At 29.1% G+C, this 25,518-nt stretch overlaps 1 protein-coding gene across 1 annotated transcript in view; it reads right to left on the reverse strand.

The window, feature by feature from the left end:
* Positions 1-8,198, reverse strand: part of LOC136977528 (GATA-binding factor 2-like) — a 50,231-nt gene extending 42,033 nt beyond the window's left edge. The window contains 2 exon segments of the mRNA XM_067273023.1: positions 7,006-7,473; positions 7,722-8,198. Coding sequence (XP_067129124.1) covers positions 7,006-7,249 — 244 coding nt within the window. The 5' untranslated portion in view covers positions 7,250-7,473; positions 7,722-8,198.
* Between the last annotated feature and the right edge of the window lie 17,320 nt (positions 8,199-25,518).

Genomic DNA, 25,518 nt, shown 5'->3' on the forward strand with positions numbered 1-25,518 from the left:
CTTCCTTCCAAAACTCCTACTACTGTTATCATAAACCGTTAAGTTATACGTATTGAGTAATAGGTTGGTGCAGATAACATTTTCCTCTTAACAGTCTATAAAATAAAAGTGGTAAGTTAGTCCAGCGGTTAACGCTTAAAACGACAACACCTAGTAGATATCAAGGCCTAAATACCACAAGACGAAAAACCGTCTTCCATAAAACACCATTAAATTACTTTTGGCCTATTGCAATGATAGGTAAATATTAAGTGTTACGATATTAAGCGTGTGATTTTGTTACAGCAAGTGTTGTCATCGATCTTGCATGTTCTGTGACTCTCCCTGAGCGTAACTATTGAGTTGTATGCAGCCACCTCTAGCGCACACAGCGGGCGGCCGGTAACCATCTGTTCAGCGCCAGTAGCTCACTATATCCGACGCATATGATGAACGACTATATCTGCAATTAGCAAATTTTAATATTATTTGCTCGTTTAACGGATAATACATCAAGTATCTTGTTAGGGTGATCAATTTTGAGCAAAAAACCATCCAGATATATAAATTAAATGCGCATAATGTTTTATTGCGGTATCGTCGCAAAATATTTTTTTCTTGGCGAATAATTCTTAATTTTTAAGTAAAAATTATTTGTTTACACAATTTAAATACATTGTTTATTTTAATAAAAGTTTTTATTAAGTATTTTACCTTCATTTAATGTAAGGTTTCGATAAATTCAGATCAAGCAGGCTAAATAGGGCTTTTATACCATAAATATTAGTTCGAGCAAGAAATTTCTGCAATTTTAGAGAAGTCAACTACATTTTTGATTAATAATACAGTTTATTTACTAAAACATATCCTGTTATTTTGGTATTGTATACTTTTATATGTAAATTCGACGGATAAAAATACGATTTAATAGAATCAAAGCCTATTGACGTAGACCTATTAACCATTAAATTTTGATTTATTTCCAATTAAATTTAATTCGACATCCAGATCTAATTTATGTAATTTGCAAATTAGTTCCTATTTAAATTTAGGCTAGGCTGCTTTTATTGCGGAGGAAGCATTTTTTAAAATAAACTGAGCTGAAGAGATCGTATAATGGCTTGATAAAAGTATGTAGGTTACATCATTGAAAATAATATTTAACTAATGATTTAAGCAGGAAATAAGCATTTATTAGAAGAAATAACGTTAGTAAATATTAGGCCTCCTAAAAGCTATAACAATGTAATTATAGAAAAATAATTTGAGATTTCAAAAATAAAACTTTTGAGACTTGTGACTAATTGATTAACTGTGAAGTAAACAAGAATGTAACAACAGTAATTAATTTTGCAGACACTACATTTGTATATGCTATCATTAGACTTAGAATAATTCAAGCTTCTAAGGGATATGATTACTGTGCATTAGTTCTGAACGAGTAACGATTTTAATTTTATTAATATTTTTTACAAAAACGTTGACTCTATAATCAACTTTAATGCTAAATATCTATAGTTTCAAGGTAATCAATGTATCTTTTTACGGATACATTGATTACCTTATAAAAGTAATTCTGAATTTTAATCATTTATAAATCAATATGGAGCCTTTTATTCAAAGCTTTTTACGTGATAAGGCCTAAAAGTTCAATCGATAAATTATTGATAAATACAACACTAGTTTTCCTTTGATTATACGTCTAGATAATTGATTTATATAATATATAACAATAAAATTATATTTAGGAATATCAATAGCATAAGTACATTTCATAATATAAGCTAAGTAGGTAGACTTTAGATATATAAATACTACGCAAAGATTACTAAGTATATTAAACTGATGGCCTTATTAATATAAATTTAAAAGATTTTCAATTCTATTTTAAGTAGATAAGCTACATATTATAGTAAAATTGATATATTTAAGACGATAAGCAGACTTGTTTTGCTGTAAAATTAAGTTTTGAATAGGCCTGAGCTTGAATGAAATAATATTTTCTTTACCATTAAAAACTTTAGATACATTTTGATAATTTAATATACTTGTTTTTAATATCCTTAACCATTATTTTAATTCATTTTAGTTCAAAATACTTAACCGTTTTGCTCGCCATCTTTTTAAGCCAATTAAGTTATAGGTATATTGAAAATATTTTTTGACGACTTTCTATGGTATCGTATTGAAAAAACTAAAAAATTTTGTAAGCTAAATTTTAGACAGACATTTTTAGCATACTTGAAATAATTTTAAATAGAATTTAATATAAAAACACGTTTCACATTTATAATTTATGAATCATATAAGTGCACATTCCGAGGGGCAGAGGGCATTGCTTATAGGCTTATTTATATCGTGATTGACTTTATAAGCAAGATAAAGAAAGTGTTGGATAAATTTAAAGTAGGCCTGTTTATTTTCGGTCGCGAAATTATAGTTCTTTAAATGAGAAAACAGAATTAGTCAAGCCAATTTTCTTTAGAGTTTGTTAAACTGGGAAATAAATGTCTTTTGTCGAAAATAGAATTACTTAAGTGTATTTTCTCTCTTTTGTCATCAAGATTACGTCTACATTATTGTAATGGCAAAAACCTCGAATGCTTTTTTGAAAACAGAAATTCAAAAATCCTTGCATTTTATCCCAGCTTCTGCGTTCACAACATTTTTACATCGCTTTAAAATAATTTATCACTATTATCGATGAAAATAATTTAATGGTTCGGCCTAGTTATAATAATAATATAGTAGTGAAAGAAATTAACTTTACCGATTATTAACGTCGGCGTTGACAGTTATTACGCAAGAGAAAGGTGAACGCGTCGACAATTAGACGGACCGTAATCGACTCATTCAACTTAGAATAGCCAGACGTCACGAAGTCACGAGTCCATCACGCTCACGGGGCACTTTTTGTTTGGAGTTTCTTCGCTCTGCAGGTGTCCGAGAATGTTTACTTTTACTCATTATAGGTTGTCGATCTACAATTTTTTTCCGTAGCAGCCCGCCTCTCCTAAGCAATAGGCGTTCTCATGATAAATGCACGATCAAATACAATCACGTTAATAACACATTGTCCGTGCGCTTAGCATAGCTCATCTCTCTTTGCTTTGTTAGCAACATCACGGACGTGTGAATGGCCAAGCAGTGCTATAATGAGAGATGATGTGTTTTCGAGAGCGTAACCTTATTTTGATTTGTAAGATGTCCAGACGTTCCAGCATTAATCATCTTCTTCTTCTTCTTCGGTGGACGGTTTTATCATTTTTCATCGTCTTTCAATTCCGTGCTCTTCACATTGGATTCCCTTACATAAACGTCCCCACAAGTTTGTAGCCGACCTTAATTCCTATCATTTATTTTTAAAATTTGTGAGGCTAGTCTGCTTGGAAAGATGTTCGCGATGAAATCTGGCAGGTTTCTTCTCCGCGAATTTCACATTTTTAATGTTTAAATAATGACCGCAATTGATCGGATTTTTAATACCATTCGATAATCTATTTTTATACGAAATTTTTAAAGCATCTGTCTTATCATTTTTTGAATTAAAATCATATTTTTTAATTCTTTCTCTTTATAGGATAGTTTTATTACGCACGTGTTTATATGTCTAACGATTAAAACGAGTTAAAATTATAAAACTTAAATGAAATCTGTCAAATGATCCTGTTTAATACGTAAAAATGTATATATTAATTAACTAATACTGACTGAAGTAGATAGTTTAAAAGCATTAGCCAAAAAAAATTAGCATAAGTCTTATAAATCATTTTACTACTCGCTTCCTATTCAGAAAAATCTTTAGAACTACTCCAAAAGCCAAACAAAAGATCTTTAAGCATGATCAACAATGTTGTCTATTTTTATAGCTAGCTTAACTACATATACTCACAATCCATTGTCAAACTTAAAAATTTCCTCATGATAAAAAATCTTCCCGTTAATCACTTATGTTAATTGCTTATTAAAAGTTAACTAACTTGGACAAAATACAGATTTTAGTGTTATGGCTGCACAAAGCGACTAGCTTATTCAGAACAACATTAGGAATGTTGCTTTGTCATATCATTTTAACTTAGTCACTTCCATTTCAAAATAATAAAAATCGAAAACAGTTTTATTCTTTATTTAGAATTAAATAATCGTTACAAAGAAAGAATTTTTATATTTTGATTTGCAAAAATGATTTCGATGTTTAATATTGAGAGCGATCGTCGACTCGTTTAATAAACAATTTAAAAACCGAAGGCAAAAGATATATAAAAAAAGTTAAAAGTCGTAAATTGTCATAAAGTCGACAATTATTCTCTTCGTTCTCTTACGGATGTTAAACTTACCATGCGTAACGCGCAAACTCCAAAACGTCTTTATGGGCAAACCTCTCTCATTTTGATAGTTTTGACACTTTTGACATCCAAATGCTTCTCTATGATCCGTGACAACGTTTACAAAACGTGGCACTATCAAACCGGATTCAGTTGAAAGAAAGAGGATTAATATTGCGCATAGTTTCGAACGAATTTCCATAATTTCGCTTTTAAATTTTAATAACGTTTTAATGAAAGAGATTACAAATAAATATATTTTTCGTCTAGGAAAAAGTCGTGTTATTTAAAATCGCAAGCCAGTAGTCAACGTGACATTCTGAAAAGATTTGTCTCCTTATTAACTGAACGTACGAGAACTCCCCGAACAGTTTTTTCTGTGTTCAGTAAAGACAATGGAACTGTTTTACAACATTTTTCCTTTATCCTAACGAGAAATGGCAGTTCGGAAATAAACCAGTTGCCATCGAAGTGTTACGTAATTAATACTGGTTTGTTTCATCAGACGGCTATGGACGCTGAAGAACTGATATCGGAAATCAAATACAATTTACAAGGTCTGTTTTATCACTGCTTTTTTATGTTACTTATCTACCGTCCGAGGACTTACACCTAGTTTACTCTTAATCACCTATCACTCCAAACTGCGCATTTTTATTGTGTTTAACTATAGATTAAGTTTAGTTTTTACTACAGCTCGGGGGCCTATCACTTCCTCTATATATAAAAAAGCCTATAGTTAAGTGTTTAAGAGCGTTAGAAGTGTTCAATCACTGATATAAACACTAAATTAAAAACGTTTTAAGTCTCGATTGTAATATGCAATCCTTTTATTTTGAGAGTAATCTTCACCGAGAAAACGAAGATTTCTGTGAGTATTGTTGTTTCTTTTCCGTTTTAATAATATATTTTTATTTTGATTTAGTTTCCCAACGCAATGTCTCAATCGTGACGATACGTTTTGTTTCCACACTGCAATTTTTATAAAATATAATACCAGGCTTTATTATTCTTCGAAATATGCTTCTTATTTAACTAGATACAATGCACTATAATCTGTTTAATATACTCGGAGCCAAAATCCGGTAGAGAGGCACGATAGGCTCATATCGTTTAACTTAATGTTCTGCTGATCCCTTGGGTCCATTTTTCCTCCTACGGGTTGCATTTAAAGGGGATCTTTAATTTAAAAGAGAATTTTCATTTTTTCTTCTAATTTAATGAACTCGGATGAAGTTGGGCTTTAATACGAAAACCCAAACGAGGTTGACATTAATCTTTCGTCGGTTGTAAAATTAGCATTTCTGAAATGGTCTTCTCGATTATCATTTGATTAATCATCTGCTATTAAAAGATGCATTTGTCATTGTTGGTCGCTGACTTTTTAGCTGTTAAATTATTCATTCAAATATAATAATTGTCACGCGTTTTATGCTTTTTTCGCGTTTATGTACTCATAATTTGGCATCTAAACGGGTGTTATACACGCAATTCGTGCAATGTGCTTTGTAACTCTCCATAGCTTATATTTGATTCCGATTGTCGAAATCACATCATAGTATTATTGATGATAAATCTATAAAATTGCTGTCTATCGGACTGTGTTTTCGTTCGTTTCACTTTCAATTGTATCTCGTTCACTAATCGCGATACACTTCAGCTTTGTTCAAAACATTCATTCTTTATCGGCCCAATTTTGATACATAGGCCTTTCAAAAGTAGTTTATTTGTAAAAAATATTTCAGAATAATAGAAAGATCTAACGGCATTGAAATGCTAGGCTTTGATTTTAAGGAACTTAATTTAAATAAGGTTTACAGATCTATTAATGATAAGCGACGTGTTAAATTTATATATGCATTAATGTAATCATTAAATTAGTTTATTCCATTTTGCTTACAGGCCTAATATGTAAATTTTAATTTTTTAATGTTGTTTACAAACAACAATGACTATTAGACCATTAAACATAATTTTTTGTAACTTATTCGAGCTTTATATTTACGTAGGCTTTTAAAGCAATTATTGCGTAAAGGAATAATTTAAAATAAAAAAGAAAATCAATCTTTTATTATGAGATAATATTTTTAAAACTGGAATAATTTAGTGAAAAATCAAAGTGATTATAGTAGTGAAAAGAAATCCTGTATCCGTCCTCTTCGACCCTGACGAACTTCGTTAAACATTCACCGCTGTATCAGGGTCAACTATCACTTTTAAAGTCTTGCGGGAAATATTATACTCAGGTTCAATATTATTTTATTGGTGGACGGAAACAAAAGATTTTTGACATATTTGACGATAAAGATTATTAGCCCATGTTTCTAAATAGGAAGTCAGTGCTAAAGAAGCGCGACATTTTGCGATATTAAATTTTCTGGCGAATTTTCCCGACTTTTCGGGTTTATAAGTTCTAGAACATATATATTAAAGAAAATTTGATGCGTGTCAATCCTCTTCTTTCAATAATTTAATCTATATTGTTATTGTTTTCCTTGTTCAATCGCGGTATAACAGCAAATGTCACAGCAAGTATAGATTGCCTTTTAAAGTTATTGTTTCGGCTGTCAAAATGTGTAAGGAAAAAGATTTGTCCGAGATTGAAGCCTAGAAACACTTAAGTTTATTGTCGATTTTGCGTGTTTGGCTATTTTCAATCCTAAACGCAAACCTAAACCGAAAACTACTAAAAAGAACTTACCGTGAGGAGTTCTGTAGTTATGCATTGCTCTCGCTGCAGCTGGGCTGGCATAGTAAGTAGCTGGATTGACTGGATTTCCATTACTATCCAAAGAATGGAAAAATACGTCGACATCGTCCGGTGCTAGAAGATTACCAGAACTTTCTAGTCCAGAACCCATTCGGGGAGCATCGTAAGGCCAGCGATGAGCGGGATGTCCACCTGATCCCTGACCTTGATCCGATGTGGTTACGTGTACATCCATAGTCCCTGTCTACCAGTTCCTCGATACACTCACTCTTGGACGTAACTCAGTTCACTAACCACATGCACAATCGGTAAAGTATCGACTGTGGAGAGACTACGATATCCTGCCGGGCAAAGACGGCTGAAGGAGAGGACTAAAACTTGTGCCGAGTTTCAACGTCGGCTCTCCGGCTATCGTCCAATTTTTCCGGTCTAGGAGTCAATCGTTTGCTCAGTCTTGCACTAGAAAGAAAAGTTTCAACAACTTTAAAATGAATTAATCAATTTACACCACATAAAAATAATAAAGCAATACACCAACCAAAGAATAATAGAAATTAAAAAATAATAGAAATTTAATTCGAGATTCTACCGAACTCTAGTGGCAACGCAACAAAACAATAGAAATCTTTAAACCTCATCTTCATTAGCATTTAATCTTAAAGCGAGAAATTCATTTGCATTAAAAATTAACCAAATGCATATCTTACCGTTGTTTATCGAATGCTAGCGATCGATCATTCGCTTCGAAATCATATATTGTGCACATGCCCCCGGCGGATTGAGTTCCCTCATCTCAACGAGATACTTCCAAAACAAAGTTAATAAAGTGAAGTCACGACACTTCTAGAGGTCTAGACTGAAAAATAACACGACAGTCCGAAATAGACAGACCCCAATGGGATAGATATTCATCCCAGCAGTTCCTACACCTTAACTGCTCACCACGTTCCGCTGTCCATCAGAACAAAGACTGCCGTACCAGCCCTCCCGACCAATCTCCAATAGAAAACGTCCTTTCCGCGTGACGTCACGCTAGTATGGCGCTATTGGTCTAGCCACGTTGTGTTCGATTCGACGCACTGCTCGTTTCGATGACGGTTGCAGTCGATGCAACGGCAGAGTCTGTACTAGACATGCCGGGGTCGGTGTTCCCAGTCACAGTGCTTTATCGCTTCCATCTGCGGACTGGATCTAGAGGCGGAGTTTGCTGCCGTGACCGACACCAGAAGATCTCCGCCCCTAATTCATCAGTTCTTTCTAGCTGTCTTCTTTTGTCAGTTAAAACTAACAGAGGCGAGAGTAGCAGCTGGATGCTTAAGATGCGATCGGACTTTAGTAAACACGCAGCCACGTATACACAACGAACGCTAAGCCCGAATGGATTAAACTTTATTTCTTATTCTTCTTTTCATTTTAAATTTTCTCATTAATATACAAATATCTTTATAAATTAATTACATAAAATTTTAAATTTTTTCCAAGGTTTTTTTAATTGTCGAGATTGAAATTCGAATCAAAATCTATACTTTTTAAAATAATTAACCGAAATTTAATTTCCTCTATTGTTATTTATAGTCTAAATATCTAGGGCAGAATTCGATGAAGAATAAAATATTCTCCTCCTCCCTCGAGTTTTCCAAGCAAAAATTTTGATCTGAATCAACGATGCATTAAAACCATCTATCTGCTGGCAACACTTTTGTTTGCTGACAATACGCTTTGTCATGCTTCACTGTCAACTTTGACTTTCTTTTCAGTACTTGCATAAATGCAATAGTCTAATAAATAATAACAATATTCGAGTCTATTGATTTCTGCTGCCAATCAGTTTTTGTTTATGTTAGCTGAGTTTAATTAACATACCGTATCACGTAAGGGATTAGCCTTGTCAAAATTTATTTTTTCTCAAAATAAACACTAGCATTAATAGAATTAGTTATAGTCTTATTATATCTATTGCATATTCTTGAATTATTATTATTATTTGAAAAAGTGAGCCTATTTTGTTTTAAACGAATCAATTAAAAGTGTTTTCTTTTACCAACTTTGCTATAAAATAAAACAAATTGTTTTATGAAATAATATGTAATTTATGTAGTATTTTAGATTCATACATTTCTGAACAAACATTGATATTAAAGATGAATTAGCCTATATCACAACAAAATTTTATATTTTAGAATTTATTCATTTCCTCTCTCACCACAAAGAAATACTTTAGTATTGTTATAGTGTTTATCAATCCATGATAAAGACATTATCAGTCTTAGAATATCAAATGATTCCCACGATCTTTAATAACTTATAAATTTTATAACCTAAAAGACATTCATCCAACTTCATAATTTGTTTTCGCTTTCTCGAAAACCTGGCTTCAAACTGTACCGTTTACGTATTTAACTTTGACAAACTGTCTAACTTGTCTACTTCACTTCCACAACGCCACATTGCCTCGCAAACGACGCCTCTGCTTAATTGGTAAGCCTTCAGGCCATTTCTTTATCCCTCCTTGTTTGACTGGGAATGTTACTGATTTGTGTCTCGACTCGCTCTGTTTTAGTTTGTCTTTTCAGAATGTTCTCGTTAGTCATTTGTTATCTTAACGATTATTAAATTAAATTATTTCGATAATTTTAATACGGATAAATGTTTAAAAATATTTAAATCCTAAAAATCTCTCTACAGTTAAAAATTATTTAATATTAAGTAAAATTAAGTTCAATTTAACTAATTAAAATATTTAATTTAGCATATTGTTTGAAGAAAATTCAATTTTGACTAAAGTTAGAAAGCGTTATTTTTGATCATTTAAAATTCAGTTACCATTTAAATTGTATAAATTTTTTAAATATTGAACTAATAATTCTTTAATAATTAAATCAAATTTTTAATCTTTCGGCCATATCTCTTTTAACAGTTTAAAATAGTTTCAATCGTAAAAGTTTTATCGTGCTTAGGTAATCTCTAAGATTCATCTTTAGCATACGTTTTGTCATGCCAACTTTAACTTTTACACTCTTAATAAATTATTAGCATGATGTTGCATCGAAATTAAAACAATGATATGCTCTTTAAATAATTATTTATTTATATTAGTAACTCTATATAATTTATTTTCTTAAATAAAAACGGATATAAAACTGAATGAGATTCGTTTTTATTCTCGAACAGACAAGATTGGCCCGGGGTAAAAATCAATATAGATAATTAAAAATCAGAATAAATGAGTGTAAGAATATTATGCAATAGCCAGAAGACTGGGACGAATGCGGTCTTCGGTGTTGAAGGTTAACCAATTCATTGGAGATTCACTCTTCGACAATTCAGGAAAATGAAGGTGCATCGGGTTGTCATGGTAACGTCACAGTGTTTCGTACTCAAGTGTATTGACCCAACAATATTTGTGATACTTTCTGTAAAACAGCACGTCAACAAAAATGTTCCATTTTTAACAAACTTAATATTTTATCGCATTGCAAAGAACTGATGAATTTAAAAATTTTATAAAATCTTATCGACGCTTCTCCCTATATAATATATACCCTTGTCATTCAATTTTTTGGTCATATTTGTAGCCACAAATTTATAGGCTCCATAAAAGTAAAGTTTACTGAACGCCCTTCAACTTCACCTAGGAAAATGTTAGTCGATGGTATGGCGTACGGAGATGCGAGAAGCAAGGAAGCGGTTATTCGGCATGTTATATCTTATGTTACAATGCATTAGATATTTCGTCGTTAATACACGTAATGATCAACATAATCAATGACATCAATAAAAACATGGCCGAATGTCACGTGTCTGCGGTGCCAAGATGGCGTCCAACACAATAAAGAAGATTTGTGTCTTGGTTATCTGGAATGTCACAGCTCCGGTCACAAATCTTATTTTAAGAGAGAACAGTAGAGAGGTGCTTGTAGCCTTAAGTCATTGTGGTTTGCCCTCTTAAACGAATGAAATCTTCCCGCCGGGTAAAACTGATGGCTGCTTCAACTATTCGCAGATGATTCTGAATCTGTGTGGCATTTGTCTAGATTGTAGTTTTAGTAAATGAAATTATTGAACTAATTAATCTATCAGTTTATTCTACAGAAATAGACGTAAAATCTTACTTCGTTGAAAGACATTTTTGTATACCTAATACTAATTAATTTTAATTCAGATTATTTAATGCGGTAATTTATATGATACAAAAATATAAATAAATTAATCAAAATTAATTCATTTTTATTTACAGAAATGCAATTTTATATATTATTCATCTGATAATATTAATTTTTATTAACAAAAACGTGCAAAACTGTAACCCATTCAAATTACTAGACAACTTGAAGCTCGGAGGCCTATAATACAATCATTTCCAAATAAATTTCGTTATTATTTGATAATAAAAATATTTTAATCATTAGTAGCCGATATATAATTAATGGAAAGAATAAAATAAGTAGACTTTTATATTAATTAATATGATCTATAATAGAATTTGTTCTCATCAAAATCGCTTCAGAATGTGTCACATTACAGAATTACATTACCTGTTGTAAATTTACAAAAAAAAAAAACATAAAAATAAATTAAAGTAGGCCTACTCATTGCTAATTTCAATATACAAATTGTTTAAATCCTATAATTTAAGCTCACTTTATAATTTATTATTATTACTATTTAATCTATTTATAGTAAATTCAAAGATAATCGAATAGATTGAAAATTGATCTAAAATGTATTGTGATTATAAGATTGCTATTTTTATAAAAATAACTCCTAAATATTTAATTTAATTTTATTTTCTATAATTGAATTATTAAAAGCAAATCAATTTATTTTTTAATAATTCAAAAAATACTAAACAAATTAATTTTAGTGCATAAAACAAAAGTACAGTACAGTTTATCATCAATTCTTAGAGGAGAGATCATTTTCATTATGAATAATTTCTAAGAGTTTTAAATAATTATCAATACGCTATTCACTGTTAAACTATATGAATCTTATTTTATATAAATCAAATTATTTTGTGTTTTAATTTTTATTAATAATTTTAATTATTTTTCTATTTTGACCTATAGGCCTAATAAATAGAAATAAAAAGCTTACATGAAAAATTTTCTAGTTCTACTTTATATTTTAAGTTTCTTTTTATTTTTTCTTTTGTTTGTTTTCGCAAATTATAGGTCTATGTTCTTCAGTAAATATCAAAAACCGGTTAGAATTTATAGTCATGTCATTGTCATAAAATAAAAGCAGTCTAAGGTAATGATTGTTAAATTTTGAGTGGATGATTCTCAACGAAGACATAAATCTTCGGTTTATGTTTATACTAAACACAATTCAGCACTCAAATAAGAATTTCGATTAAATATCAAGAGTAAAATTTTCGTTTCGTTAAATATCTGTGGTAACATTTACAGCACTCTACGTCGTTGATTCAAATATAAATATTGAATTTTTGAAATATTTTAATTTAAATTTAATTTTAATACATAAAATATTTAATGGGATAAAAATGCTTAGAAGCTCTTTTGATTGCTTTCATATCACATTCGCCAAACAAAAGTGGGCAAACAATGCTTAAAACAGTTAAAACAAACGTCGTTAGATGACATTAAGAATAAGTAACATCTCAATCAATATTTTGGCAACGTAGTTAACAAGTGTGGATAGGAAAAATTTCGTAACATCGTTTAATTTGCATGCATTTGTTTTTGTCCCAATGCAATCTAATATATTTGAAACTCGAATCACGTTGACGTAACTCGATCGACGTCCGGCAGAGGGCTACCGATCGACGTCATTACACGTAGCGAAGTCGTCAGTCTACTTAATGTATATCTTGTTTTGCATACAGAGTAGGATGGCAATTAGAGAAGCAATGGAAAGACGGGAAAGAAGTTAGAGATGTAATATTGCATAGAGGCCGTAACGGCAGCCCCTTACGATCAATTAAACATAGCGATTTGTTTAGATAAGCCTGTTAAACGGGATCTATTTGCAGAACAGGAAGTGTCTCCTAGCTCTATTTCTTCCTGCATGATTGAATAATCATAAAATAGATGCGGATTTGTGTGCGATTGGAACCACTAGGCTATCTATTCAATATTTTTATATATAACTGGGGCTATTTTGCCTGTTCATGCCAATAATACAAATCGCTTTTCTCTTCAAAATAATTTATAATACTCTCAGGAGAAGTTACTTTATCAAACAAATCCTTTACAGTTGTTACTCATAAAAGTACTTTAATTACTTTTAATTGAAATATACCTATATTTTTTGATACATTTAATAAACGCTGTTTAAGCAATAAATATGCGTGTTATAACATTCGAAAACACAAAGTTTTTATTCATTATAATTTCGGTGGAGACATTTCTGTAAATTTGCTTAATGACTCGTATATTTATATAATTACAAGTGGAGAAACTGAGAGAACTATTACTTAAATAGCAACCTTCTGTTAAACACATCAATGATAGACGAAATAACAGTTAACAGGTCTTATAATCGCATGAAATTTAAAATTTCAATATTTGAAGAATCGAAAGAATAAAATGGCATCTAATTTATGATATTATTTATAAATTTAAGTTATTGCTGGTTTCACTTGTATTAATTTTGAGACTGAATTTTGTTGCATTTTTCGGATTAATATTTTGCTAAAATTTAAAAATATTAGTACTTAAGAAAAAACTAATCACACTAATAAAATTGTTCGGATTCCTCCAAAGAAATATTAATCGTTTACGTTTTACATATCTACATTTGAAACCTTGAAATAGCCATTGTTTTAACAAGAAAAATCATTTGTAAACTACTAAATCGAGAAGCAATCATAATTTATGAATAAGAAGAAAAGAATAAATTACAATTGTCATTTAAACTTTCAAATTGTTTATTTTTGACAGTATTTTAAAACAACATGTGAATGGGAAATGATTTAGTGATGCTTTTGTGGTAGTAAACCTCCTGGTTGAATGAACGTTACCATGCATGTCAATATGACAACGTGATGCGTAACGTTGCAGATTTTTCCTGCCAACAACCAGCCGACGATGGAATTGTCGACAATATAAGAAAGTTGTATGGTCCAGGATATGTTCAGGCCTGTTTTAAAACTGCACTTTATTCAATTTGTTTAGTACCTGTATCGTAATTTGTATGGAATAATTCCAGTTAAATATTGAATTTTTTTCAATTTTAAATACTAAAATATAATATGAAACATCTTAGGAAATTTTATTATATTTTTGAACAACACCATTCATTAAAATATTAATCTATTAGTCGATGTAGTATATAGAATATCCTTGCTATGTAGTCAATGTTGGCTAAGGATTAAATATAAGACTTTGGGAAGTAAAATTAAATTTAAGAATTATATTATCATATCATCAAGCAATATAAAAGAGTTTCTAGAAGATATATTTGAATCTGCCTGTTAATATAGTTTACTAATAAAAGCTTTAGTCCATTAATATGAATTAATAAAGTAAGATTTTCTCATTAGGGGTTAAAAGTTAAATCTACAGTTTTTAAAATAAAACAGTTTTTAAAATAAAAATATTTAATATAAAACCTTTATATATTTTTTTAAGTTATAGAAAAAGCTAAATTTTGCATTAGCATTGTTTTTTTTTGTTAAAAATGTATATTCAAATTGAGCTAATTAATATTTTAATAAATTCTATTAATAATAATAATATGGAATAATTTTACTGATTAAACAAATTTACAACTATTAAAATTTAATATTTAAATTCGAATATTTTGTTTTTTAATAATGAAACTTTTATCCTCCTTTATAAGAGTAAATTATAATCTCATATAAAATATTTTCTACGGTGCTTTTATTTTTATAATGCAAACATCTTACAAAAGCATTTATTAAGTGTAATGTCGTAAATATTTTTGGAAAGGAAATTATTAAATATTTTAGAAAGGAAGAGTTTTACTTTTTCGTGTCTAAATCTATAAATTCTGATTGACTTATTGTAAAAGTAGTAATCTTCTTAAAAGATCTAAGAGACATTTCCAGTTTACTAATTTTTGTTTTAAACATCCGTAAACATTATTATTTTTGCCCGAGATTTCCCGTTATACTGTATTTCCACCGTTACTAATGACTGATGCTTTCCGTGGAAACATATTTTGAATGAAAGTGTTCTAAAAAGGAAGTCAGTAGTCTAGGCCTATTTTAGGGCGTCTATCTCCGTGGACACGCACGGAAGAAAAGCGAAAAGGGAAATTTTTGCGTCCAAAATTTTTTCGCTTGGTTGGACTTTAGCGACATCACAGCAGCCTATCTGTCGTCCTACTTTTCAATCAAATAATTTCCCTTCGCTTTTTCCTGAACGTTTTTAGATGTATTTAATAAACAGTATCAGATCAACCGAATTAAACTCGCAGATTCGATCGACATTTTTTGTTAAAAAAACATTTAATCTTTACTTCGATATTCTGAAAAAGTCTTTTTATAGAAAAGCCAAAATAACCATTAAAGGGTATTTTCTACGTTTCCGAGTTCATCAGATTCTTCCGGAGTTTCCGAATTTATCTCATTCCCTATTGAGTTATTCAACTTTAAACATTTATATTTAATTGATAATCAAAAACACTTTACAATAAAAACGTTATAGATTAAATAAAATTAGTTATATCCATATTTTTCTCTTTGATTTAAAATTATGAGACTACCATTTACAAACAGACATAAATATTGCAATTACTGTATACTACACGAAGAAATTGGCAGCAGCAGAAGCTACTTTATCATAAATTAAGTTATACTTACAAGAATTACAGATAGTTTTCAATAATTTATTAGTGAGCCTGTGTTTTAACGTCAGGTTTAATCGATTATTCTTCATATGTATGACTATTCAATAGTCTGTTAGCGGGAATTGTACGAATATATTATACTACAGTATTAAAACTCAAATATTATAAACTACTACATATATCTGAATTCAAAAGATACTTACAGATGAAAATAAATCTATAGGATCATTGTATCATTGCAAAGTACTTTGGCTCTATTTATGTATTGATTTAGAGTTAGAAAGTGTAGAGAACCTCTTAGCTGACCTTGGCAAGCTGGAATAAACCAGATGGGCTGTAGGTGCCACAATTAACCTTCGCGTGCAATCTAATAGTCAGATTGTTGAAAAATATATAATTGAACAATCAAATCACGTTCCTCGGACTTACAATGTCGTTGCTTGAATGTCACTCTCTTTTTCCCCTTTTAAATCCTATCTAAATTTAAAAATCACACTCCATCATTACAGTTCTGATCGGCAAAATACCTGTTAAAATCCCTTCTCGAACAATTTCACGCACACTCTTTAAGCTTTTTATCCTTCTAATCAGATTCCAGCAAGTTAATTACGCTTAAAAAAGTCATGACAATACATTCAAAACCTGTAAAAAAACCAGCAAAAAAATCGATTCTCTCAGATATTAAAGATCAAAGAAAATTCCTTGACATATATTTATAAAAATACTCCAAAAATTCTTGTAATAAGAAAAATCTAAAAATTGATTCCTATTGATTTATAAATTACAAATTCAAGAAACTAATGCGTTAACGAATTAAATATCTTATGGAGTGCGTGTTATATGAAAACATGAATGAGTGTCCATTACAAAAAATGCATTAACATCAGATAATACTACTATCATTGGGAGACCGGATACGACGTAATGAGGGAGACTTTTTTAACATTTACAATTTAACGATATAGATCTATTACGTCATATGTAGTACTCGCGAGTCAAACTTTGACCTCCGAGAAATGTCGCGATCTTCGATGGCAACAGATTCCTCGTTAGTAATTCTTAGATTTTTATCATGGTGACTGCTTCCCAGAAGCACTCGCGCTCGTACCACATGACCAGAACGTGTGCCGTGTTATGTGACCTCGTTTTCGTTTCAGCGCGCGCGCTTCGTAAATATTTTCCGCGCGTGCCTCTCCTTTTCCTTCTCTTTCCATTAATCGTATCCCTTTTTTTTCTTTTCGTTTCTTTAATCATAATCCTACATTTCCTCGTTCTTCCTTATCAGTTGGACTAGCAAAACTCGTTCGTGTGAGCATTATAGGCGCATGCGTTCAGATCATTTTACAAACAATACATTCCACAAATCTAAAACGTTACCATAAGATAAAAATAGTTATACGTTTATTAAGAAATTTAGTTCCTCTACAAATATACAAATTGAGTAAATTCAGTCATATTATTCTGTGTTTTAATCGAGTAAGGAAAGGACAATCGAATAAAAGTTTAGGTTCAAAATTTTATAAACATTTATTTGGTAATTTATTATACTTATGAATGTCTACATACAGTATCGTTTACTTTTGTAAGGAATTAAAAAAAAAACCTTGTAAAATATTTTCTATGTAAATAGGCCCGGTTTGTTTGTTTAAAAGTTTTTCCGCTCATTGAGCACTAAGTGAATTGCATTTGCTTAAAACTGTAGACTATTCATCTGAAAGGATATGTTGATCCGCACACGATCTCTAGCTAAGTACAAAGTATGTTTTGTAACGAAGGTTATATTTTTATCCAAGAAAGAGTGTCGAAATCTCAAAGAAAAATTCTTATGAAAAGGAAGAAACAAAATAATTAAAAAACGAGCGTGAAGTTATTGAGTAAGCGATACAGTTAACCTTCGAGTTTGACATTTCTATTTCTTGAACAATTGATAATAGATCTAACCTGTTCGTACGATGATATAGAGCATCGAAGACCTCTTCACCTTTGGGCATAATTAATTTTGCCGCTTCTTCTAAGCAAATAAAGAGATATGAATTGACTATACTTAATGAATGAGAGCACTGTTTACTATTTAACAAGCATTAACAATTTTCGTTTTATTTTAGGCCTGTCTTCTTTTTTTAATACGGCTAGTTGAATTTATGAATATACATTTCCGTACATTTTTTATGTGTAACGTCTGTTTGTCTATATATATATATATATACACTGTGCAGTACGTATCAGACAGAATCTTTGTTCTCTTAACTTATAACGATATCGACAGATGGCGCCACAGACATTAGCTATTTTAAATCAATAAAAAGTAAATTAGTCTTAATTAACATACAATAAATTTTGATAAGGTTAAATTGTATAATTACTTTAATTTACTTGGTTAATATAATTGCCAATTTTCAAAAAAATAAGCAATTATATTGGGTCTTAAGTAAAACACTGCGATGGAAAACTTTTTCTTACACCAGATGTTATCTTAGAAGAGCTTGGAAACGATCTTCTTTAGATTATCACATCGTCTACCGATGAAACCCTTACGTTTATCATCATTAGTCTAACAGTTGCTGTACGGGACCAAAAACGATTCCACTATAAATCTCTCGGAGAAACAGGGCTAAGGCAGTTTACGATGCTGTAAATATTGTGGTACCTCTTCTGGCCTCCGGGATTATAAAGACTTCTCTGGGAAGTTGTGGTCATGCGAGATTAGAGAGTCCATCTTAATAACGTGGGTCGGAATTTTTGCCACCCAGGATGCATTGCGTCCAACGTTTTCTTTCGTTGTTAATAAATATTTCTCGATTGGTAATATTGTTTCTGTTTGTTACTTGTTTAGGCTTAATAATTCGCCGTTAAAATTTATGAAGCATTCGCTCTTCCCTTTTCCTTTTCTAATTTATCTTACCTATATTCTATCTGGTCAACATATTCCCATTAGATTCTATTAAACTGTAGTTGCTTTTTATTAAAATTTTAATATAGGTTAATGTTACGGAATTAAATCACAACATTGTAATATTTTGCTCAAAACACAAATAAATGCAAAAACCTATACACAATATTTAATCTATGTATAAAATCTAAATCTTCACACATTTAATTATACATTATTATTTTTTTTTAATAAAATGTTAAATAATAAAATAAAACAAACGAAATAAATTTATGTTACGCAATTAAACTTATCACAAATCACTACTTTATATTCAAATCTCGAATAAAATATTTATGCAAGTCTCGAGTGTTATGAAAAACTTCATAATTTTTTCATACAAGAAAGAAAAATTCTTAATTTAATATAAGTTATAAGTTATATATATAGTCCAATCGTAACTTACTTCATTAAATACTGACACATAAACTAACAAATCATAGCTCATATAAGAATTAAAATCTTCTTATGAGACTGATTCGAAATGTTTCATAAAGACTTAATTAGTCAATTAAGCTTTCTATTATTTACAAAGTTTAAATATTTTATGTTAAAAAAATAGTAAAAGCTTCAAATATTAATTATAAATAATTACTTTAAAACTTAAATGAATACCAAACATACTAAATTATAATTCATTTTGAATGGAAAGTATCTATTTATTTAGAACTATAACAATTTTGAATAATTTTGAAAATTATCTTAGAAGAAATATTTTACTAAAATAAGATATAATATTTACGAATAATATGAATTTGAAAGTGTACGGAAGGAATGTGTAGATGGATTATTGGTGAAGGTCAATTAAAGTTATATCTAATGAGGATTCCTCCTATAGAGTCTCATTAGTATATCACAAACAAGGGCATTATCCCAAAAATTTAAAACTGATATTGAATATATCATATAACCTAAACCATTTAAATATAGGATATAAAAAATTGAAGTTTTTACACGTCCTTAATGTTTTCGAGTGAACCCCTCCCAACCCTTCAGCTACAAATTCAACGTATTTAATGAGGTTAGTAACTATGCCAGTGACCGTGTCGAGTTTATTGAAAAGAATTGTATTTCAGTTGTAACCGGCAGATTCTCCACAATTCCAAAATACTTGTAATTAATGCAATTTTCTATTTGATTATATATTTGAGTAATACGAGCTAAATGGCCTAGTTTAACCGCCTCTGTCCAGGAAGTATTTTTATGGAATATCCTATCCTATCCGCACGGGATTATTTACATCGAGTTATGCGCTTAACTATGCGACAATATATTTCTGATGAAACGATTTTATAATATTTTCATTTCGAAATAGATATAATAAAGATAAAAGAAGATTTATTCTGATTTTTTAACCTGAAGATACATCAATTAGACCTTGGCCTTCTATACAACGATAAACAAAGTTATTAAAAGCTTTTAAAACAGACCTTGGATTGGAAAAAAAGTACAGAAGATAGTTATTTAGGCTACTTCAATTCGTAATTTTATGAAGGAACCATCAATATATAATCAAAAAACCTTCAAATTTTAACTCAAAAAACAGTTTAAAATCGCTAATTTAATATTAATTTTCTCATTAGAATTAATTATCATTAAACTGCAATTTAAAATCTTATTAATATTCATTCGGTAAATGTAATGAGAATTTTTATAGTCCGTTTTGTTTATTAATAACCTTGTTTTTAAAATGGCTAAAAGCAATGAAAATTTTTACAATAGTTATATTGTTTAATTAAATTAACCTTATATAAATCTAAAATTGAATTCAGTTAAAAGTAATTTTTAAAAATGTCGAAGTAAATAGATTAGAAAAGGAATCAAGAGAATCAAAATTGATGGAAAAGTATTGATAGGGTTTATTACATCGGAAAAATAAACTGAAAAAGAGTTAAATGATATTTTCCTTATAAGAAACAGAAAAACGAAATTAATTTTCGAATTTATATAAATAATTCGACCTAAAATAAATTATGGATTTGTTATAAAATCTGTTAAAATAAATTCGAGAAACGGAAATTCTGAGATATTAAAAATGGAGAAAAATTATCACATCTCGGGTGTGACCAGGTGAGAGAAGGCTCTTAGCCTAGAGGAAATATTGTCGTGTATTTAAGAACGATTAACTTCCAAACGTGTCTTCTATTCTACCTGGGGTATTTTAACAACGAAAACTGGTTTTTCTTATTAGAAAAAAATCGTAAGATGATCCGCCATCTTTAAACGAATTTAACTGATTTATTTTCGACCACATTAAATTCATTACTTTAACAAAGCTTATAAAAATGTATAGAGTTAATTCTTTTAATAAAAACTATGTTTAAAATAACATTGTAACTGGTAAAAAATCGAAGTTATTTTTACAAATATTAGTTATTTAATAATAAATTAGTATTTAGCCTAATAATATTGTAAGTTCTATTTAAAAATCAATTATTAATCTTCAACAAAATCTAAAAAAACCTATAAACTATCTCAACGCTTCATTCGTTTTCGGTTGTTTAAAAAGATTATCTTGCACTAGAATCTTTAGAAATAAATCTAGAAATTTTACGAGTAATTAAATTAGACCTAAATTTAATCCATATTAAATTAAACGAACATATTTATTTACTTATTTATTTTATAAATTTTACTATATTTAATATTATTTTATAAGCAAACATAAAATATTTAAATATCGTAATTACTAAGTTTTTATTCTTTTTGACTGACTACTTATCATTTCTTTAAATAGGAAAAATGATGTTAAACATATCTTTATATTTCCATTGATTTTAATCTGTCTTCCTTGTATGAGGAATTTACATAAAAACCGGAAACAAATTAATATTTGGACCGTAGCCTTTCAATTTTAATTACATAAGTTTTAATTTTAGAATATAATCTATAGGCCTATAAATTAAACAATAATTAAAGAATGTAAACATTAAAGGAAATTCCCATTTCTTTAGGTCTATAACCAATTATATAGGTCTATTTTTTTTTTCTTTTTCTTTTTCTAAAGTGAAGATTTCGATTAATTAAAATTAAGGAAAAATGAAACAAATATTGAAAATAACAATAGAAAAATAAATCAATTCTAAATGAAAAATTAAAACTGAGAAACTATATCTAGATTAGACCTACAGGCTTTTAATATAAGAGCCTGTAGGTCTAATCTACATACAGTAAAATCTAGAGAAGTCTATGCAGTATTTTATATTGTAGTTAAAGGAACTAATTAAAAAAATATAATACTTTATTTAAACATTACACTCAAGATAATCAAAAATCTCTTAAAATAATAATGACGTAATTAGAATGCAAAAGAGTATATTTAAGGTTATTTTTTTATATGATATATAATATTTTCTAAAGATTACAAATTGGCCATTAACATGAATTAATATACAACAGTAGAAAAAAAATAATAATAATAAATCTGAAAATAGGTCTATAAACGGAGATAAAATCTTAAATCTATTAAGAAATAAGGTTTATATCTTACTGAATAAATATATAATAAAATATTTAAATTTAAAATAATTATTTTAAAAATATAGAATAATGTTAATTTGCATATGCATTTTTTATTTATCTATATTGTATCACATATTAGAATATGGAATAAAGCTTGTAAACTTTTTAAAAACTTTAAAAATTGTGATTTAAAAACACTAATAGGAAACTGTGTTACATATAGGCTGCATAATTATGGTTAAAATATTTACTTTTGCCTAATTATTTCCGATTTTCTTTAACAGGAATACAATATTTAAATTTTTAAAAATTTTATTGCAGAATTAATAGTCGTAAAATATATAAAACTTTGTATAAATATTGCTTATTAAGCTAACTATATTAAAATCATTTCACTTAAAATAAATAACATATAAAGCCAACGATAAATATATTTAACCTAGTTTTATTTATAACTATATAAAAAAAATATCATATACACCTTATATAGCTATGGATTTAATATATGTGGGCTTATGTAGATATTTTTGAATAAATTTTAAGCATTTTCTGCTTGAAAATGATTAAAATTACATTACATTACGGTACCTTTACCATTTCTTTCTTTATAAAAATAATCCGCAATTTTAATACGTAAATAATTCTAATGTTTAAAGGAATTTTGAAACATAAACATCGTACGATGAACGAAATTAATATAAAAAATTAAATAATTAAAAATTAATGTTTTAGACCAGGAACCACATTGATGCCAAACACTGTCCTCTTAACCTCTTTAATAAGAAGACGTACAAGGCCTAATTATTATTACCACTGCCAATATCTTATTATCCGTAAGCCATCTGCTAAAGAAAAAAACTAGAAAAGTTGGTTGTTGATTATTATTTTTGACTTTATATCGTTTTAATCATTGCATGTTTGTAACATGGATTTTTTTACGGAAGGACTACTGTTTTGTATCAAGACCCTACGAAATTCATTTATATTCTAAAAGCATAGCTACTATTATTTCATATCTGATTCTCTAAGAACATTTACTGAATACTTAAGTTATATTTATAAAAACAACTTGAAATATTAAATAAATAAAAAAAAATGTCAGGTAATATACACGTAAATAGCCTATAGCTTGTAAGTTATAACGTTTTCCAATTCTAATTTATCTAAATAGAGAAAGAAATTTATTACATAGAAATATTAATAATTTTACAGACGAAAAAGAAAATTAACAGCTATCAAATGGACATTTTTAAACTACTTTGCATAAATTGTAGACACACAATAACGAAACTCTTATTGTGAAGAAGACACACAGGAGATACAGGAGACTAATTATGATTGCAAGAAATCAAATAAAAATATAACTGACATCAAAACCGACTACAAACAATACTAATACATTGATTAGAGGTCAATTAAATATAAATTATCGATGATATACCTTTTTAAAAAAAGTAATTATTGTTATTTTAAAAATTAATAATAATAATAACCATCTCTAACAGACGTAGACTATACTTACAATTATCAATTAAATTACTTATTTCATTTACAAGACGATGCTATATGAAAAATTTTACATTAAAATATATTAAAATATAGAATCGGGGTTTATTTTTGAAGTATAGACTAATAATGCATTAAGAAAATAATGGCCTAGTAAGATATAAAATTAATTTTATTCCTAATTGTTTTAAATCTTTAAAAATAAACCATTTTCCCCGACAAAGTAAGATTTAGATCCAAGGAAGTAGACAATAAATCAATAAAGCGCTTCTAACAGTTACATTTAAATAAATATGTTACTAAACATCGTATTTCCTTCTAGTTCCGAGGATAGGTAAAAAAAAAAAAAAACGATTCTTATCAAATGATATCAGATAACAACGCGAAATAAAGATAAAAAAATGAATTCTTCAGTAAAAATCACCTGCCGTAGCAGAATCGACGTCACCGTATTAGATAATTTCTCTCCCGTAGAGCACTTCCTCTATTACTTTCAATCAATAAGGCATTTTTATCGGAATACTTCATCGGGCATTCTATCATCGTCCCTTGCCGAATTTTCAGTGATGCGCTAATTTTCTGCCCTATAGTTAATACAAAACTACAACAAAGTTTCTTATTCTTCTTCTATGGACTTTTGCTAATTTATGAGTAAGATATTGAAGAACAATCGCGGGCACCTAACGGGAAGTAGAAATATTAATGAGACGGTTCCGGTTAACGCGCGTGCTATTTTGTTGTTGTTTTTTTTAATTGAGAAGAAACAGATAGTCTATTCTTACGATCAAAGCTTTTCTTTTGTTCAAAACAAATAGTTTTTCCTTAAGTTTTTTTAGGAATGAAAAAAATGAATGAAGTTACAATCTATTATTCGAAATTAGACTAAGCTTCATTCGGGTGCTGGAAAAAATGTAAGAGAATTTATTAGATTATTACATATCGGAAAGGAGATTCCTCCAAGCATTTGTACTTTATAAACCCGTTCACGTACTATCCGACTCTATATCTTGATAAGAATGAAGTTATCAATATTTAGTCATAAGAATACAAGTTCTAAGTTATCATCATTAAAAAAATTATGCTTTAAAATTTGGAATTATTAGTCTGTTCACTAGTTTTGTAGCTTTTTCAATTAAATGTATAAAAGTTAACGTTGTTTAAGTATAAATAATGACAACATTGAATTAAATAAGGAAATTACTGAACTATATGACTAAGATCTATTTTCTAACTGCTAATTTTGTTCGAATAACGCGATTTTAAACTTAATTCAAAAACTATTTAAATTTTAAGCCATATATGAATTGTCGTTCGTTTTCGTTAAATCTAGAAGAACAGAAAGAGATAAATCTAAAATACTTTCTATGGAAATAAAGTTAGTAGCGTAGGTGATGTTTTATAACGTAATAACTAGTTTTCTCTTTTAAAATAATTTAAACTTAGTGACGGTATAAAATAAAATACAACGTTTTCAACTGTTAATGTTTAAATTCTCCTTCGATATTCATAATGATTGAATTCGTCTTACCTGAAACGAAACGAAAGTCGTGTAGATATGTACTCCGATCTCGAATGTCCTTGAGTATCAAACAGATCACTTTTACTGCCTCCCCCATTTTACCCAACGTACATTTGCTAGCAACGTTAGAACTGTCGTCAACGAATTGACAGAAGGAAGTACGAAAGCGCAGATGGAAAAACTGACACTCTTTCGTAGTTGAGAACCCAGTTGGTTGGTGGCTTGTTTTTTTCAAAGCCTGTTCTGAGGTTGATTCTGGCAAGAGTGTCCTGCGGGCTTGATTGGGTCGCATGCACGTGTGAACGATTCT

The sequence above is a fragment of the Centruroides vittatus genome, unplaced genomic scaffold (assembly GCF_030686945.1).
Source record: "Centruroides vittatus isolate TY-2023 unplaced genomic scaffold, ASM3068694v2 contig_460, whole genome shotgun sequence".
Taxonomy (NCBI): Eukaryota; Metazoa; Arthropoda; class Arachnida; order Scorpiones; family Buthidae; genus Centruroides; species Centruroides vittatus.